This window comes from Fulmarus glacialis, unplaced genomic scaffold (genome assembly GCF_000690835.1).
Source record: "Fulmarus glacialis isolate BGI_N327 unplaced genomic scaffold, ASM69083v1 scaffold35415, whole genome shotgun sequence".
NCBI lineage: Eukaryota > Metazoa > Chordata > Aves > Procellariiformes > Procellariidae > Fulmarus > Fulmarus glacialis.
The window spans coordinates 64,746-83,901 of NW_009214482.1; the positions used below are offsets into that span (position 1 = coordinate 64,746).

At 38.5% G+C, this 19,156-nt stretch overlaps 1 protein-coding gene across 1 annotated transcript in view; it reads left to right on the plus strand.

Annotated features, from left to right (window-relative positions):
• LOC104077364 (dynamin-3) overlaps positions 1 to 18,930 on the plus strand; it is a gene marked incomplete at both ends in the record, with an annotated part of 83,446 nt that extends 64,516 nt beyond the window's left edge. Inside the window, one exon of the mRNA XM_009578566.1 lies at positions 18,821 to 18,930. Coding sequence (XP_009576861.1) covers positions 18,821 to 18,930 — 110 coding nt within the window. The remainder of the gene's footprint in view (positions 1 to 18,820) is intronic.
• Positions 18,931 to 19,156: the final 226 nt, after the last annotated feature.

Sequence of the window (19,156 nt, forward strand, 5' to 3'; positions counted from 1 at the left end):
CGTTGTGTGTGCCCTGTGGATGGAGCCTGGTATGGATACGTGTGCAGTCTGTCTGCAAGAGCTTTGACTAGGCTAGCTGGCTTTTGGGAATCCTGAATACGTGACCATGACCCTTCTTTTCAGTTAGGAAAGGTTTCCATTGAGGTAAACGAGTATTTCCAGGGAAGTGTTGTCATATGGCGCCTTAGCTGGAACACATCTATTTTACTGATTGCTAGAGTGTGGGGCCTCAACAAAATTAACACACTGAAATAAGAATAGAAAGAAACCATTTAAGTATGAGTTGGTGTATGCTTGTGTTCTGTTAAAGTGAAATTTGCCATTTTCCCATCCATGGAGTCACTTAATAAGCCAGAGAGACTGGAGATGGCATGAGGATGGTAAAAAGCATCAGTGTAAGAGATGACAGTGACTCCAGTCTGAAAGTAAGGGTTGTACAAATAGGAAAGTTCTTGTTTGATTTAATAGTGTGGGAGTAATCACTGCAGGTGAGAGAGGTTACAGTATCTCTTCTGTTTTTTGTTTTTATGTAACTTCTAGTCAATTCTTGGCTATGGATAAAAGTAATGAAAACAGACTATAACCTTCGTCAGTGTGAGTAGCTTTTATGTGATAGATACATCACCTTTTATGAGAGACATCCCATGTGCTAATCCGTGTTTCTAAGCATATCTAATGTGCTGTTTATCTAAAATTTTTCCTTTTGGTTTCCCACTTTTGCACTGCCCTTTTAATTTTATTACCTGGCTGACAAGTGAGAAGTAAACTCAGGGTAGTGGTTTAAACATTTTGCAAGAAAGAATAGTCTTGTAACTAAAACATAGGATGAAAAGTTAAAAGCTGTGATTTGGTTCCTGTTTCTACTGTTTATCTTGTTGTTAAACTCACTGTAAGGAGAGTAAGGAGATACTGTAAAATCAGATTTAAATCTGCAATTTTCTTATCTGTTAGATGTAAACAAAACTTTGCCATAATGAAAAAGCTAAGGAAAAAAAAATCTCTGCTTTTGACATTGTGTATTTGACAGCATTTTGAAAAGTAGCAGTTCCTGTCCTGAATCACATCAGTGTGTTTGTGAAAGCAGCAAATGCCAGATAATAAAGAGGAACTAAATCTAATGGACTAGTACAGTCCCCAGAGCAGAAGGTTGGGCAGCATTTGGCTCACTCCCTGGCTTTGCGGAACTTTATTTTCCTTGCATGGTTTTCCTTTTTTCTTTTCTAATGCAGCTGGGGGCATCCATAGGAAAGGATTCCTGGAATCACACTGAATTCTTAGTCTCAAGGATGCTTGGCATCGGTGGAGGTCATAGCTTAAGTATGTGCTTTGTTTAAAGAAACTTCTGTTTATCAGCTTTCACAGAGGAAATGCAGAAGTCAGCCACTTGTTTGATTTCATCTTCTGCTATGTTGGAGAAAACAATATTCACAAACATAGAAAATTAATTTTAAAGATACAGAATGACAGTTGGGTGCTTGGAGGAACAGGTAGAATCTTTCATTAGTGAATACAGTATTGTTTTTGTTTTAAATGAAAACATCAAATTAATGTCTCCTTGATTGCAGACTCTCTTACCCATGAAATATTGTGCATCTTCCCTTTAAGATCTCAATTTAATAATGTTTATAGAGAGGGCTTAGATCCCTTATGAAATGCATAAAGGCAAAAAATAAATGTTGCCTAAGCATTTAAATGCTAGTGCTCAGCAATGGGTTAAAAATACTGCACATTTTTTGTAACGTTAGAAGCCCTGATGGGTGGAGTACAGCAATGGGCGTTTTAGTGTAGATGGGTTTACTAACCCTTTGCTGTACAGCTGAAATACAAAAAGACCGAAGTAATGGCCAGCAAGAAAGTGGGTTCTCGGGAAGCTGTGTTTAATGAACCTTTTCTGCACAAAAGAGATTTAGTGTTTTCTGCTGCAGGAGGAGCAAGGATTTTAACCATTCTCTAATCACTAGTGCTTTTTTGTAAATACTGTAGGAAAAGCATTGCAAGAACAGCTTTAAAGAGTTAGGAAAGCTCGTTAGCAACCAGTTGCCAAAATATCTGTTTCTACGTACTCTACCCAAGTTAGAATAATCAAATTAAATGAAAGATGGTTTTTACATCTGGTTTTGAATCTGGAAATAAGTTGATACAGAGATTAACTGGACAGTTTAATTGCTGTAATAAATTTGCAGTAAACCTCGTGGAAATAATATTTTCTTTTTTCACTGTGAAGATGGGTACATCCTTACATAAAGAGAAGCCTGCTTCCTCCTTTGTCTCATTGTTGACAACTATAAATTTTCAGTTAGATTTTTGTAATGGGTGACCACACGTAAGAAATCCCATCTGTATGAAAAAGTATGGAAAGTGTAGGCATCCACAGAGGTGGTCAATAAGCTGCACTGCTAACAACAAAAACTCTAGGAAGAAATGCCCTTTTATTATGCTTTCAAAATTAGCCTCTGAAGATTCCACATGGGTCCTTTGTGGGAGGGCATTCCACACTGTGGGAGCAGAACAAGTGCTTTTAGGCATTTGAGGTCAAAATGTGAACAAGGACTTAAGGCATGTGTAGTTGTTTCTCCCTGCTTATAAAAAAAATTATCTCAACAGTTTAGGGATAGTTTATATAGCAAGCTTAATTTGGGGATAACCAACAGTTCATTGGCGTAAGTTACATGGAACTTAGAATTTTAAGTTTTCTAGTATTTCCATAATGACCTTCTTTGCTGTGTACAGTGCATATGTTCCTATAGCCTTCATTTAAGACATGTGAAACGATGCTTTTCTGCAAATTATTTGCCACTAAGATGATGGACCAACACCCTTTCCTACCAAATGGAAAAGATGACTGGCTACTCCTGGGCTAGGCTGGGATCCAGCCAGGAGAGGATAAAGGAAGGTATGGTGCATTATTTCCCAGCATCTTGACCCGTTTGTTTTTGGAGCAGAACCAAATGTTGACCTCTTCTCTGGAAGATGAAGGTGCCTCTATGGATTGAATCTCCTGCTCAGCTGGACTTGCCATTGTGTGGTGGAAAGCAGATGCCCCTCTTCTCTGGGTTTGGCTTGTACTGGCAGTTTATTCTGTAGACTGACAGTTCTCGTGCTGGGTAAGCATGGGGTGCTGTTGCCTTTCAGCCCCGCACTGATAAGCAGATGCACCATTCCTAGTAAACTGAGTTCCTTAGTTCAGTTGTTAGAGCCCCTGTCTCATGCCTCTGTCTCAAGCGCCTCTGCCAAGCTGCGTCTAACACACCAGTCCGAGCACCTTCCTGAGGAGCATGGCATGGGAGCTGGGACTTTCAAAAAGCAGTTCTGGAGAGAAGGAGCTGGCGGATGCAGGCCTAGGGTATGCAAAATTGTCTGCACTGGGGTAGAGCAGAGAGGAAAAGAGAATGTGCTTAAAATAGAAAAACATTTGAGAATCTCCGAGCTAGGCTGTGTTTTCGATGAAGATTATGTGTCGTCTTGTACAGCAAAGATGCTAGCTGCAGTGTGTAAATAGCAGAGTAAGAGTAGGGCTTAGTTCCAAGGAATTCTTGTGCTTTTTAAGTCAGGTTTGCTTTTCTGTTCGCTCTATGTGATTTAGATAAGAGGTTTACATACATCAGTTACAGAGGTTTTACTGTTATGACTTTAAGCTGTTGATTCAAAACTGAGGCACTTCAGAGAACTGAAAGAATGGGGGGGGGGGTTATTGAACTTAGCAGTTTATATCAGTGCTTAATTTTCTTTAACTTTTTTTTTTCCCTAATATCTAACGGTAATCATTTTCACTGCTTCTTAGGCTTTTTAGTAAAGAGTAATGTGAAAGAAGGATTGAATACTGGAGCTTTCTCAACATTGCCTATTAATCGGTTTCCCCCTCAGCCAAGCAGTGGGTCAGCTTTTTCCATGGTGTCTCTCTTGTAGTTAAAATATCTCATTATCACCAAGTCCTGTACCATAAGTCGTTACAGTGATCACTGAAAGCCCTGGTGATGGTAATGCACATGTTCTTTGTTCCTTAGTTGCCTCCAGGAACGTTCAGAGCATCTCTCCCCCTGTTTGGTGTCAACCCCACACCAATACATCTGCTTTTGATATGAAAGATGATGCTTTCCCAGTTATTTTCTGTCTTACTTCCTAAACAAGAATATAAAGATTTATCAGTTTCCAGATTATGTGAATTATCCCACTAGGTCTCTGTTAGATCAATTAAGTAATAATTTTGATTCTGTACTGAAAATTTCTAGCTTCTCTGGTTTGTTTTGTGTGCCACAGACATTTTAGATACCTGTGCAGCAGTTTCTTCCATAACCCTTTCCTAACCTTACTCCCACCTCTACAGCCTCTTGGCCAGATCACCGTGTGTTATACTTATCAGTAGGTCTTTCTATGTTCTCATTTTCATCTTTGAGATACTCTGCTTTAAAGTCTTCCTCACCAGATTCTTCTCCCCCGCACCTCTACCTCCCCTTTAGGATATGGATAAATAGGGAACAAGTGTTGTGATTCTGTAATTAACAGCTTTTTTTTTTTCTTCTTAAGCAGTGCTGTTTCTGTGTGGATGTGTGTGTGTGAGGGCAGTGAGGATTTTCTTAGACTATGGAGTAAGTTGAGAACTTACAGCCTGATTCAAATTGATTAGAAATGTGTTCTTATGAAACTCAGCACCTGACAGCAGTCAATTTTTGTGCTAAATGATCTTAATAATGAAATAATTAAATTCTTTTCAGCTGTGTTGTTTAAGCCCAGAGAATTTAGAATCCGATGGTAATTAGAGTATAATTATTTTAGATTAAGAGCATACACCTGTTATTATATACAAAATTTTCTTCCTTTTCAGTGAGCATAAGAAAAATTCCATAATGTGCTTCTCTTCGAGATGATGTTGTGTCCTAGTGTTCTGAAAGGGTCTGGGATTTTATTTATGCCTGCTGAAAATATCGGAGGCCACTGCGTTCCCATCTTTGCTTACCTTGAAGAAGGAGGTAGTGTCTGTTTTATAAGACTGCAACATATGGTTTCAGTCTCTTTACAAACGGTGACCGTGTCTGCTAAAAGTCCCTAGAAGTAGTGGTCTTTGTCCACATACAATCTGCGGCCGAAGTCGTCTTTGCATTTCAGTAGTTCCTATCTTTAAAAACACTTCTCGCACCAAATGTCCTCAGCAGGAGATATAGGAGGTGAATGGGGAAATGAAAGTGAATGCAAGAACAGCAAGGGGAATTAGAGTTCACCTGTAAAGGCTCTGTGCAGCTGCCAAATGAATTTGATTTTAAAATCTTAGTTTTGTGTTCTTAGACTAAAGTGTATTTTTCCCCTGTCTGAATTAGGTTATCCCCCTCCCCATTTCTAAAGTGCAATTTCAGGGCAGATTGAAATGTATTTGAGGTATTCTGTTTCCATTAGGGAATGTGAATTTCTTTTAACTGTAAATTTTCCAGGCTTATAACACTTGGTTTTGGTAGGAATTTTTTTTTTTTTTTTTTTTTTTTTTGAGTAACGGCAATAGCTCTGCAATGTATTTTATTCAAATATACATGCATTTAGCCTTGTCTATTGCCATGTACTTTTCTCTGGGAATTACTAGTAATTATCTAGTTTGGTAATGTATTGGTATAAAACCCTCATTATTTCAAACTATTTCAGTGTAATATATTATTAAACATTTAAAACAAATCTAAACTGCTAGACAATCTAGTTTTTATAACCTTGGGAATATTCTCAAAGGGGAATAGAATGTTATTTCAACAAAACGAATGAATTGAGAAAATAATTAAAATATATGTTCAGTTTGGGTAATGTAAATGTAAAAAAATGGATTACAGAAAATCAAATTGCTGAATACGATGCTTAAGTAGCTCTTAGGCAGGCTTGGAATATTTTTAATGAACATTTTATTTCAACATTTTATTTCAATATTTTTGAGGCTTTTGGAGGGCAGAGGGGGAGCTAGCTGAAATGTTTTCTGTGTTTTGTATTGGTTGTTTTTTTTTTTTCTTTAATTTTGTTGCACGGACAACTTTGCAACAAACTGTCCTCCCTGCTTGGTGTCTTTGAGTGTCTTGAAAACAAAATGAGTGGAAAAAATGTTTGTCTAAAATGTTCTTTATTACTTTAGAACATGTTGAAAGATTATCTCTGATAACAACTGTGTGTGAAATTAGCTCTTTGACTACTAATGGGACAATTTACACCAGTAAGGCTTAGTTGTATGAATTCAGTTTTTGAAATCGTTCCTAGAATGAATTTGTGTGTGGAAAAATTATAAACTTGGGAGTTTTAGTACTTGATAGTTCGTTTCACTGTTATAGATTCCTTACTGAAATTCGAGTTTGTACCTGTATTTGTAAGTTAGTTATCTTCTTTTTACTGGATTTTTGTTGTCTTTGTGCCTCTTTCACATTGAAACAATCTCCATATGTCAGTGTTAGAAAACAGTTGTAATATATTTTTTCCAGCAGCAGTTCCTTGTTGGTTGCAGTATCTGTAAAAGCTAACGACATTAAGGGGTAATGGAGTATATCTTTCAAAGCACAAGTAACGAGTAATAGGAGTGTTTTGACAAAGTGTTTAAAGAAAAAAAAAAATCATGGAATTTGGTTTCCTGCCCAGAACTTTGACTGACTGTCTGGGAATTTAGTGCCGTATGTCAATGTTATGTAGAATTAGTGTACGTACTTTGGAGTGATTCTTTGCAAATATTATAGTGTCCTGCAAGTTTAGGGCCAGTGTATTGATAGTCTACAATATTTTGAGTCAGCACTGACGAAGACCTATATTCTTGAGGAAGTGCTATGATTCCTAATAAATATTTCACTTTCTTCCAGAGAAGCAGAGGTGTTACCTTTCTCGTCTGTAATACAACTGTATACTATAAAAATTCAATGTTTTTGCAGGCGTGTTTCAACTTTCAGATTTCAGTATGCCTTTTTTGTTGTCTTTTCTGTGTTTGCAACAATGTCATTACCTCTTGCATTGTCATTGTTTGTTTAGAGTTCTGAAACTCCTGGAGACTTTCTAAGACATTGTATGTTTCATAGGTTCTTTGAAACAGCTGAGGTTAAGCATGTATAGACAGTTTTGCTGGAGCACAAATTTACATCTTGTTTATTGACTCTTTAAAATCTTATTTTCGTAACATCACTTCACCAACAATAGCTATCCAAGCTGCACGTTGCAAATTTTTAGAGCGTGATGCAGATAGTTCTTACAGCTATTCTGATCATTGGTTAGAGTTTTTTTTCTTGGGAAAGAGCTCCTTCCCTAATTGTGTTCTTGGGGAGTCCAGCTGACAGTATCTTAACAGAGATGATTAAGTGAATGCAGGTGTTTGTCATCTTAACACAACTTCCAGTCTACACAATGGTATATTCAATTTGTATTTTCCTCCCTGAGCAAACAGCATGGAATAAAAGAGGGTGTTAGGTATGAATCAGAATAATACTTGATTGCAGGAATCCAGGCAAGGGAGAACTGGAATTCTTTAAAGATGATGTGATTTTATACAGAGGAGAAATGACATATTTTAAAATGTCATAGCAAGAAAAGACAAGGTTTGGCATTCGCTTGGATTGGAAGAGATACAGAGAAAAGTAGAAAAACAATTAAAAATATTTTTTAATTATTAGTAAGGATTAGTAAGTTCTTTTGCGATAGCAAAAGAATGTAACTGCGAGATTCTTAATCTGGCAGTTACTGAAGACCTCATCCACCATGCGGAAGCAAGGGAAATGCCTCCTTCTCCCAGGTGTTGATACTCTTGAGACATACTCTCATTGCCCAGTTTTTGTGCTTATTGCTCACAGCAATGATGATGGAGTCTCTGGTTGACTGAGCCTTTGTGGCTGCTTTGGTGGAAATTAATCTGGCGGCCAGAAGCATCACAGATGTTGTCTCCTGACTTCAGCACCCCACTTCCCTCCGGTGCCTCTCGCACTGCACAGTGGCAGTCCTGCTTTGTTCGTAGGTCTTGGTTGCGGCAGTGCACGATCTGTCTCGTAGCAAAAGCCTCTAGCTGTTGCCTCCAATGTAGTGAAACTAATACCACATGACTGAAGATTTGCTTTAAGTTTATGCTTGCAGAGTGTTTCACTAGCCTGTTTCTTAGCTGTGCACTCTGTTCTAGCTGGCTGCAAAACATAGCTTTGGATAATCTGTTACTGGATATAAGCATTGTCTGCTCTGGGCTTGCAGGAGAGCTGCCTTCGGTGCCAAGTATTTGACAGTCACTGAGACTTTGGTGCATGGGTATTATTCTGTCACTCTGATTCAGCAAGGACACAAAGGTGAGCATGTATGGAACTGGCAAAGGTGATCTGTCAATAAGTTAATCAAGTTTTGCCATCACACAAAAGGGCAGTGATGACACTTGAACAGTCATGGTTATTTCTGTTTGAGGATGTCTCTTCCCTTCCAGAGGTGCTGCTCTAAACTTCCCCAAACTGTGTACCTCCTGCTGACATCTGTCTGGTGTTCATCATCTGCCATGGTATTTAAAGGGAGCATGTGGCCAAGGCAGTAGAATTTGTCCCTCCGTTTCGGTTGTGTGTTGTTAAGGTATGCTGTAAGCTTGATGTACTTTTCCCTTAGGGTGATACTGGAACAGGACCTCTGTTTTCTGTATACTACTGCAAGCGAAGAGCTGAGCGGCACAATCGAAATAGCTAGCAGCGTGTCAAGTGTCCTTCATGGTACATGCATTCACATGTGAAAATACAACATAAACAACATCAGGAAAGAGCTGCTTGGGGGTGAGCAACACTTGGACGTTTTCATTTAATATGCAGCATCTGCAGATTGAAAACTACCATGTTTGGCAGCTCTCCTACACACACTTCCCTCTGCTCCTACTCCTAGTGGTAGGAGTCAGTAGTAGACTGACACTGCCTAGCACCTTGCAGTCACTTTTTTTAATGACAGTAGCTTTAAAGAGTGCTTTGATGTTGCATCTTTTGCTGCTGTCCTCTAGCTCTTGATTGTTCATAAGGCTAATAGTTTCGTGATGTCTTGGATGTTCTATTAACCTTTTTTGCCATGTTCCCATGCCCACGTTTGTCAGGTTCCTTTTTCTGAGTTCAGTTATTGTTCAGGGTTTGCTGTGATAAAGTCTGCAATCCCCACTCGCGTTCAAGTACCTACTGGGGCAGATGATGTACATTGAGAAGTGACTTCTGCCTTTAGAGGGTTACAGTCTAGATATAACTTAAGGTCAGTTTGACGAACAACTTTGCCAATGAGCTTCAGGAGTGTTTCACACTGGGACAGTTTCATGGAAACAGTCTTCCTGGTGCATGTTTCTAAGGAGGCTTCAATCTAATAGCTATTGATTTCCAAGGGCAGAGGATTGCAGGTTTTCCTGCACATCACCATAATTATTTTAGGATATCTTTTGTCAAATTCTGAGACACATTTCAAAACCCACTTCCTTGAAGATTTGATGACATATGTCAGTTAGCATTTGAAGGTAATGTTCTTGATATAAAGTAGAAATATAGTCCTTGACGATTACGGTGTATTCAATTTTCTTTGTTTATTTAATATAGGAACATCTCCAGGGCTACTTATTTTACAAAAAAACAGAAATGTTATGATAGAGTAAGCAGGTGGTTTTCTCACTCTTTCGTTATAATTCAACAGTTTTTCTTTGATGAAATTAAGAAGCCTGAGTATATTTATAGATATTATGTAGAGCAAGGAAGGAGAGATCTTCAAGCAGTTGTCTCAGAAGTTAGTGTTTTTCATGATCCAAGTAACTCGGCTTGCTTAAAAAAAAAAAAATAAAAAAAGAAAGAAAAAAAGCTGAAATGTACGTTTCAAAAAATACTGCTATAAAAAAAAAAAGGGGTGGGGGAGAAGTCTTGACACCAGAAGCTCTGTCATAGCAGAGTTTCTCTCGGATGTCTGGAAAAAGTCTTATACTTCTGGGATGCTTTCCAAAATATTTTCAGTGACCATTGCCACAGGCGTGAACTTCTTAATGCATTTTGCAGTAATCTCCACCACAGTGAAATTGATTACTGTCTGAAAGCTTTTAATGATAACAAGCAAGTAGGGCAGCATAAATGACATGAACTAATTTGTGTGTGTGTATTTTGTTGCATCTTCAAGAGTTTTGCAGAGACAGATGTGTCGCCTCAGGAAAACCCTTCTTAATATTTTTTACATAATTATGTAATTGCATATTTATCATTTTGATTTTAGTAAGAAGGATTTTTTTTTCCATACACACGCATGTGCACACACAAAGGATCTACTGTCTCTCGAGATACTTCAGTTGGTACCCAAAGAAAAGTATCTGGTAGCTTCCTGAGTTTGAGTTTTTCTAGGATTCATTTTATAGAAACTGAAATGCATTCAAAAGCGAGAAGAGTTTTAAGAAATGCCTTTCCAGCAGAAAACAAGGGTACTGTAGCAAAGGTGTATCATCTTCATGTACCTACCAAGTAATTTCAGGAGGCTTATAAATGAGAAGCTCTCTTTTTATGTTCAAGTCAAGGGAGTCCAGGAAGCTGAAAATACAGTTAAACTTATTGGTTTTTTTCAGTCTTAACTTAGTATTCCTAATGCAAGAGGTCATTAGAACTGGAGAGGTTCGCCCACCCAGACCATCACCTTCTCAAGACTGAAATCTGAGCTGCACTTCTATTGAAAGAGAATAGGTTATAGGAATTATGTTTTTCGTTTAAATAAAAAAAAATCCCACCACCAAAACGTGTGTGTGTGTGTACATATATATAAAAGTATTTTTATACACACACATATATATGTAATAAGCAAAATTGTAAACTATATGAATGGAAAGCTGTACCCAACTGAAAAGCCAGATGTCCCAGGAACTGGTATGTCATTGTCACTCTGTGCCCTCTGCCAGCACAGACATGCTGCACCAAAGCCCTTCATCCTGCACTATCGCTCCCACAAACCACTGTGACTGTTGGATGATCTTCAATAGGTGAAGAGTGAAAAATAAAAACTTGAGCACCAGTAGAGAAAAACAAGCTGTTATAAGCAGGCTTCATTACAAGGGATAGAAAGGTCAAAAGATACTTTTTTTCCCCCTCTACCTTCGGAGCAGCCACTAGATGCATCCAGCAGAATTTTTCCAGACTGTCAACTGGTTCATAAGTCGGGGCTTTCTCTCAATTTTAAATGCCAGCACCACTTCAGTTCAGAGGAATTGCTGGCTTCTTTCCCAGACAAGATTTCCCAAATTCAAAATGACCTTTCAAGATCCTAACTAATAGGAGCTAAACAGAGATTTCCTCTTCATCAGGCCCTTTCTCAGATTGATCCTTTTACTGACAGCACATCCCCACAGCATAGACCAGTGAAAGAGCAGCTCTTCCACTTGTGATAATAAACATCTCTTTTGAAGAGGGGCAATCTCAAATCATGTTCCATTTGTTATATATTCCAGAAACTATTACACTTTTGTTTGATGCACTGATTATGTTAAAGGCACAGGGAGTACCAGTGAAATAACTGGAATTTTTTTTTTTTTAATCCAGCCATTCAGGCTCTGCACTAATACAACGGGATGCCTACTCAGCCACCCCTCATTATTGAGGGAAATGAGAGATGGACAATGGGAAAGCTGTTTGTCTGGGTACCATAACATGGGGACTGCTCTGCAGGCAGCAACCACATGGAGTTAGCTTGGTGCAGCAGGTTTGTTAGCTCCCACTTAGCGGTCAGCTTAGTTGCTCAGCACAGCACTCCCCAAGGATTCTGGTTGTTTGTTGTTGTGTGCTGTGCCCATCCTTTCTTCCAGGCAAGGGGAGGGAGGTATTCAGGGCTGCCCGACTCTGCACAGGTGGATTGTGAGGTTCTGCTCTGGTGTGTGCTGCATGAATGCAAGCTGCAGCTTCAGGTCCCTGTAAACCCTCAATTAAAGTTGGACGGCTGTGCTGCAAAATAGTGATGTGGAGACATCCTATATCGGTGTCCTCCTGTGAAGTCTCGAAATGTAGCAGGATAGTAAACTCCTTTCAAGAAAGACACCAGTGACCATTTTTTGAAAGGATGAAGTATTTCAAATACGGAGTTGTGAAGTCTTGTGATTCTATTCCTGAAGAAGTTTGGGCAGAAGCAAAATGCAGAAACAAATATAATACCAGTTCTTATGAGAGAAAAACACTGTGGGAAATTAATAACACACTGTAAAATGAATGACAAGACCAGATTAAGGACTGGTTTAACATTAGCATCAGGTTTAATCCCATAGTTGAATTCAGAAGAAACACCAGAGATATAACACGCCTCTTGAATTTTTTTAATAATGTGTTGTGGGAAAAGGTACCAAAAGATTGGGAAAAAATTGGAAGTACCAGGAGTACACATAATTGCCTAGAAAAGATATTACAAATGCAAAATGTAAGATAATAACTCAAACCTGGAATAGCTTGGTTCTATCATCAGATCTCTCTTTTTCAGCTGCAGTTTCAGGTTTGGCATTTTCAGCTTTGATTTGTATAAGGAACCCATTATCTCCATCATAGCAGAGTATAAAGTCTTGTAACGCTGAGCAAATATAAGATTTGGTATTTGTGCTCTGTGCCATGTGCTTCTTTCTTCTAACAGTCTGGCTTATTGCCCTAAGCCGTTGTCACATTTTTGTATTGAGATTTTTCAATTTGGAGCTCTCATTTTATTCTTTAGGGTTTTCCTAGAATTGTTTCTCTTATGTGTTGCATAATGGTTCTTCTGTGTCTTTGTTGATATTTAATTATATATATGACTATATGTGACAGCTCTCTAATATGTCATATACTGGATTATTCTTGTCAATATAGAAACATGTAATAAAACTGCTCTCTAGGTAATGTACATCGTTGTGGTGTAGCACAGCTACAGAGTTCCCCTGGCACATGGTGAGAGCAGAGCAGGAAGGGGAATGGTAGTGCATCATGGAGGTGTAATCCACCTGCCTGTGGAGGAGTCCCAGGGAGTGAGACAATAATTTTTCATTTTTTGCCTAAAGTTGTTATCTGAAAACTTTCACTTCAGCCCATAGGGAATTATTTGTACATATGAGAGTGCTTCTTGATGCCCATGTGGCTGGCTTTATTGAAGAATCAGAATCTATGGTGGTTTGAATCTGGTTTCAGTGGTCAAAGAAAAGAAACTCTTGGAAAAGTGCTTGGCTTCAATGCTTTATTATCAACAGCTAAAGCCATGTAGGAGTTGATTGTAGAAGACTGGAGGGAGAGGTGCATAGGTGCAAGAAACATGGTCTTCTCATCTGCAACTTATGAAGTATTCTTTTGCTATGCTTTTCATAAAAATGTTAGAATGTTTATGTATGCATTGTTTTTCTGTTAAAGCAGCTCCTTCTTCATTTTATAGACAGTTTAGAATTACGTTTTCTACAACTGTACCCAGGAGCGTGTTCAGACCTGAATCCCACCTTGCTAAGTTGTCTGTAATAAAATAACTTGCTTTGTTTTTCTTCAAAAGTTTGCACTAATATGTAAATATCTCATGCTTCATTTTTCAGAGTAGGCCTTAAAGCCAAGTGTGGTAAAGCAGAGACCATTGTGAAGATGCCGTGTGGCTTTCTAAACTGAGAGACAAAAATAAACTGAAATAGAAATACAGTAAAATTCTCTTGGGTATATTTAAAGTTAAAATATGGTTAACTCTTGGATATTGATTAAAATACTATAAAAGTTGCATCTTAATAGTTTGCATTTTCATCAAATGCCACAGAGTAGGCTATTCTCCACTGGCAGTGAGAGCAGCTCCTAGGTGTAAACAAGTCTGAGCCTTTCCTTTTCAGGAGTAAACAGGCATAGTTTCAGCCCACCACCAGCATTTCCTTACACTTCCTATTTTTTTTTCTTCTTCTTTCTTTAATATAGTTTGCTCTGGCTCAGCTGGTTCACAAGCCACTGCTTCTTGTGTCTGTTCCTGTCTGTAAAATGAGGGTAGTGATCCAGCCATCTAAAATAGTACAATACTGTAGAACATCTTCATTTTGGTATTATTTTCTGCCTCTGCTGCTTAACTGCTTTGCCAAATGGTTGCTTGGCTTTGGTGTTCCATGTATGCATTTTAGCACCCTGACTGCAGGATAACCTTAATGATGCCCTGCCATCACTAGCTGCTTGCAGAAACAAGGTCTAGCACGATGCCTGAGAGTCAGGTAAGTATTAGGCCTGAGTTACTAATGTGGAAACAAATAGAGAGAGTAGTCTAGTGTTGGTCTGGAAATCTAGTTCAGAGGCAGAAATGCCAACCTTTTTATCTGCTGTTCCCAAGCTTTAGTTCAAAGATGTCCTTCCTCAGTTTATGATTTTAAAGTAGTTCACTATTTTGCCTCGTTAATGCCTAATACTTGTTAATGCCTAATAATAATGGCAGAGGCATTTCATCAATACCTGTATTTGCTATAAGTGCACAGTAATTACTCTTGAGAGTTGTACTTTCAGTACAAATGATGCACAGAATGAATTCTGCTGTAAACCAGCCTTTGTTCAAACTTTTCCAGTGTGGTCTGCACTTCCAGTTGGGAGCTTGATTTCTTTGAACTTGTGGTCCCCACAATCGGCCTAGACAGGTTTTGGTTGGTGTCATGACCCCCTGGTTGGAAACTGGTGTTCTAAAAAGCTTTACAAAGTGGTGAGCAAACCGGCTCAATTCCCCGTGACTGGAAGTGCGATTAGGCCAACGCTCGGGCTCAGACCTGCCTTTCAGAATCTGAGCATCATATATTGAATTGTCCTGCATGAATTTTGCTTCCGTTCCTCAGGGCACGAAATGGGAAGTAGAGTTTGTCCTGCAAGCTGCTGTTGCGCAGTAGCCGTCTTGAAGTGACAACTAAAAACGAGAATCACTTTTGATAACTGGAAGAGGCTGAAGTAATTTAACAATCTCTTTTCTTTGAAGCAAAGGAATTCTATTCCCCTTATAATCCAGTTAGCTGACATTGTGTCCAAGGTTTCTTCTTGTGCTGTTCTGACAGAGCCTACAAAGTTCCAAAAGCAGAGAATGATTTCTGCCCCTGGCTGAAAATGAAATGAAGTTCATTAGCTTGGAAGTGCTGGCTGAGACCTTGCTGGGGGGAGGGGAGCTGCTGTTGTATTTTTTATATCCCTTGTGCCATTTTGGACTTCAGCAGTATTTATTTTTAGTACATTTAAACACTGCAGAAGGAAGGGGCAGTTGTAATATGGCATATTTACATCATGCTGTCAGTTCCTGGCAGCTTACTGGCCTGTCGGAGAGCAGAACTAGTTCATAAAGGATGTGAGTGCTACTTATGCCCACGAGTGGTGAAACATCGTCTCAAGGGTGGGAAGGCCTCCCCAGACTAGCAGGTTGGTTTGTTTTTCTAAGGTGCATTATGGGGATTTTTTTTTTCATGTCACACAGACAGGAATGGGCCATGCTACCTCCCACTTTTTCCTTCTCCTCTGCTCTGTATAGGAAAAAGAGAGGCCAAGACTCTACATGAGATCAGCATGTGCTGGTTTTTCCCCTCATGTCACGCTTAAGTTCTCTGCCCCATTATAAAAATAAAAATCTATAAATAAAAAAGAACAAATGCTGAGGGGGACAAACTGGACCCACAGTTATGTGCATGTCGTCACTTGTAGAAGTGTGCCTAGCCCCATTCCTCCCAGACTTCATACATTCTCTGTTTCTTACACTGTCAGCCTCTCAGGATGGGAAACATGCACAGATAGTCCTGACTGGAGCTTTTTTTGCCCTGCCATAACATAATATTAATTGAGCTAAGGCTGAAATGTTGTTGGGCTCATCTGTTGTTGAATTAGCTCATGCTCCATTTATGTATTCCCCCCCCCCCCCCCCCCCTTTATTTGGGGACAAAAAAAAAAGTTGCTATGGCTAAAGCACGCTTTAACATCGCAGTAATACCTTTCTCCTGGAATTAGGCAGTGTTTAGGTCTGATCTCTCATATATGACATGCTGTCTCTGTTAGCTTCAAGCATAAGGCACCCTATGATTTTCCTTTCTTGGAAACTGCTCTGTCTCAGCATGTGGGTAGGAGGCCACGTAAACAAATACCAACCACTTCTTAGCCTTCAGTAGGCATTTCCTTTTTCTTGGTGGCTACAGAAGAAACACTTTCTCACAGTTTGGCATCAAACATTTATAAAACTTTCCTGCTTGTGGAATTTTTGTTTAGACGATCAGATTCTTAGTATAGTTTTTTCATCAGTTTCTATTTTCACTCATTTGTGGTTGCTTGGTTTGTCAGTAAATAGTGTCTGTCAGAACAAACACTTTATCAGAAACTTCTTAAATTTCTGGTAATTGAATAGTAAGTCATTATAAGCATATTCAGTAATAGTGCAGGATAAGTTTTAAAGAATAAAAATTAAGCTTATCTAGTTTTTTTCTTAGTTATGATGGAATAAATAATACTGATATTTCTACCCAAAATATTTTTTTTAATATATAACCTGTCTTATATGTTTGAAATAGAAAACAAAGCATCTTGCATTACCACGCAGTCCAGCTTTCAACTGAAAAAAATTATTTGCTTTTAATGCAAGGTTATGTTCTCCTGAATTTATATGCTAGGATATTTTTCCAAGTGTGTGTCACTTTGTCATAGCAGCAAAGCTAATACATTGTTACCTTTTAAGTGCTACCAGAACTATTTACGACATAAGTGTATAATATCAAAACAGATCATATCAATAAAAATCAGTATTAGAGGACAGTGTACTTCTAATTTTTAAACATAAATGTCTGATCTACAAGTTCTTTATTTAGTTTAATTTACTATTATTTATTTACTTTTTTTATTGGTGAATTATGAATTTACGTTGCTTAGTTTTATTTATCTCAGTGATACTACTTACTGAATGGATGACAGTATACTCTCCCTTCAGGGAGAGCCCCAAAGGTTCAGAGAGTATATATTCCCTGGAAGCAGAAATAGATATGAACTGTGATAAATAGCTATAGACTGGCACAGAAGTAGACTCCTTCATCGGAATTGTTGTTAGATGAGAGGGTGAAGAATATACGTATGTATGATCTTTTGTGGGTAATAATTTCTAGGATGGCTAAGCTAGAGGCAGTTTGAAAATCCATCAGATACGTTTTATGTAATACTCCCACACTGGATTTGATAACTTTTCTATTCAACAAAACAAGACAGTAGAAACCATGCTTTTCCAGGAGGGCCTTTGAAATATGCTTTTTCCTCTACTGAGGCCTGTTATGAAGCTGTCTAGGAAAGTGAGCCATTGTTGGACACGTCACTGTATTTTTATAGTTTCACTCTTAGGTACGTTCTCATCCAGTTTAGTTTTGCAATTTGCTGAAGTTTAGCCAAGTTGAATTGCATCTGCCCTCACAGTACACACATCTCAGTCTAGCTAGGACGACTTCCAGTTCTGTGCAGCGGAAGTTACTTTTGTGTATTTCTTCTGGGAAATATGTATTGAGAAAAATGAGTCCTAGTTTGTTTTTTCCCTTTTGCCCTCTTTTATAGCATACAATAAACTATTATCACATGCATATTTGTTCCTTGAGCCAACTACTGTAAGTGATGTCCCAGTTCACAATTCTCCAGCAAGTACAGCGGGTGCTAGACTTTGCGGCTAGTTCTGATGATGGCGAAACAGAGACTAGTCAGTCTTGCTTCATGTTGGCAGATAAGGGACTGTGAAGGAATCCTAAGCTTTCCAACTTCGGTGATTTATTGAACTTCCATAGAGTCATTGGGTAGCCAAATTAATGAGAACCCCATTTGGTATCCGCTGCACAAATTCCAGGGCATAAATCCTCTCCCCACTCCATTGCTGCCATGGTAATTGCACCAGCCTTAACAGTACCTTAATGGCCTTTGAAAGCTGTTAAACTCTGTATTGTGTGAGTACCCTTTTCAGCAATTTTATCGTGATGTGCAAAACCAGAATGGAGGTATGAGGATGCAAGTGTTGCCCCTCTTGTCTTTGGCTTGCTTCTACTTAGCATCAGATGTATTTGCAAAGGAAAATTGAGAGGTTTGCCCTGGTTTATCCATCAGTATGAGGACTTCGAGGAAGTGTAACACAATGGGAACAGTTAACAATCTTAGGGCTTTTTTGTTCTGACATCATAAAGTAGCTTGAGAGTGTTACTAGTCCTTAATTTGGAGTGACAGGAAGCAAGAAACCTAGAAAAGGTGAAATTATAGTGATTGTACTGTAAATGAGAATGTGCTGTAAATAAGAGTTGTGATGAAAATGCAAAAGGAATTGGCTAAAGCAAGAGGGAAGAGATCATTCCTCCTGTTTGGAGAAATAAGCTGGTTAGATTAGAGTCTGGGTTTGTTTGTATATGGTATATATAAAACCTCGATGATGGTATGATTTTGATTGATTTGTATGACACTTGTATTTTCCACTGGAGGGATGAAAATTTATCCCTGGGATCATCAAATGCCACCCCTAAATAATTAATAATAGTAATTCTAGATAGAGATGAATTTTATGTTACAGGTTACTCCAGTTGCTATGCAGACATGATAGAAGAGTTCTGTATTGATGAGACACTTTCATTTTAGTTAAGTCTGATCCTTTTCTTTTTAGAATTCAGAGGAATGAAGAATAATAAATGTAGATGCTTATGAGTTTGAGATGGATTTTTTTTTTATTAGGAAATGTTTTAAAAGGGTCAGTGAAAAGCAGAACTGGAATTGAGGTTTCATTTCTATTGCAGGTGTGTCTATGAAAGATAAGCAGATATTTCAGTTTTGGATACTCCTTTACGATAATAAATGTACTGAAGGCATTACTAACTAAACAGAGCTTGCTGAGATCAGGCTTCTTTGAGACTTCTCACATACTGTTGTTTTAATCTGTTTTTTTTTTCTAGGAAAAAGAGAAGAAGTATATGCTTCCTTTGGACAACTTGAAAGTGCGAGATGTTGAAAAGAGCTTCATGTCTAGCAAACATATCTTTGCATTGTTTAACACGGAGCAGAGGTAAGAAAATGTGCTATTCTGCAGATACTTCTATAAAACTGTACCTAGCTGAGCATTTTAATAACTGGGAGTGCAGTTCTGGTATTTCCACTATGTTGAGTGAACAAAGATCTTGATACTCTTGATTTATCTGCTTCTTTGCTGTTGCATAACCATGGGATGAAAGGTTAGTGTCCTCCTAGCCACCCATGGGGTGAAAGAGCTCCATGATTAGTCATCTAGTTCT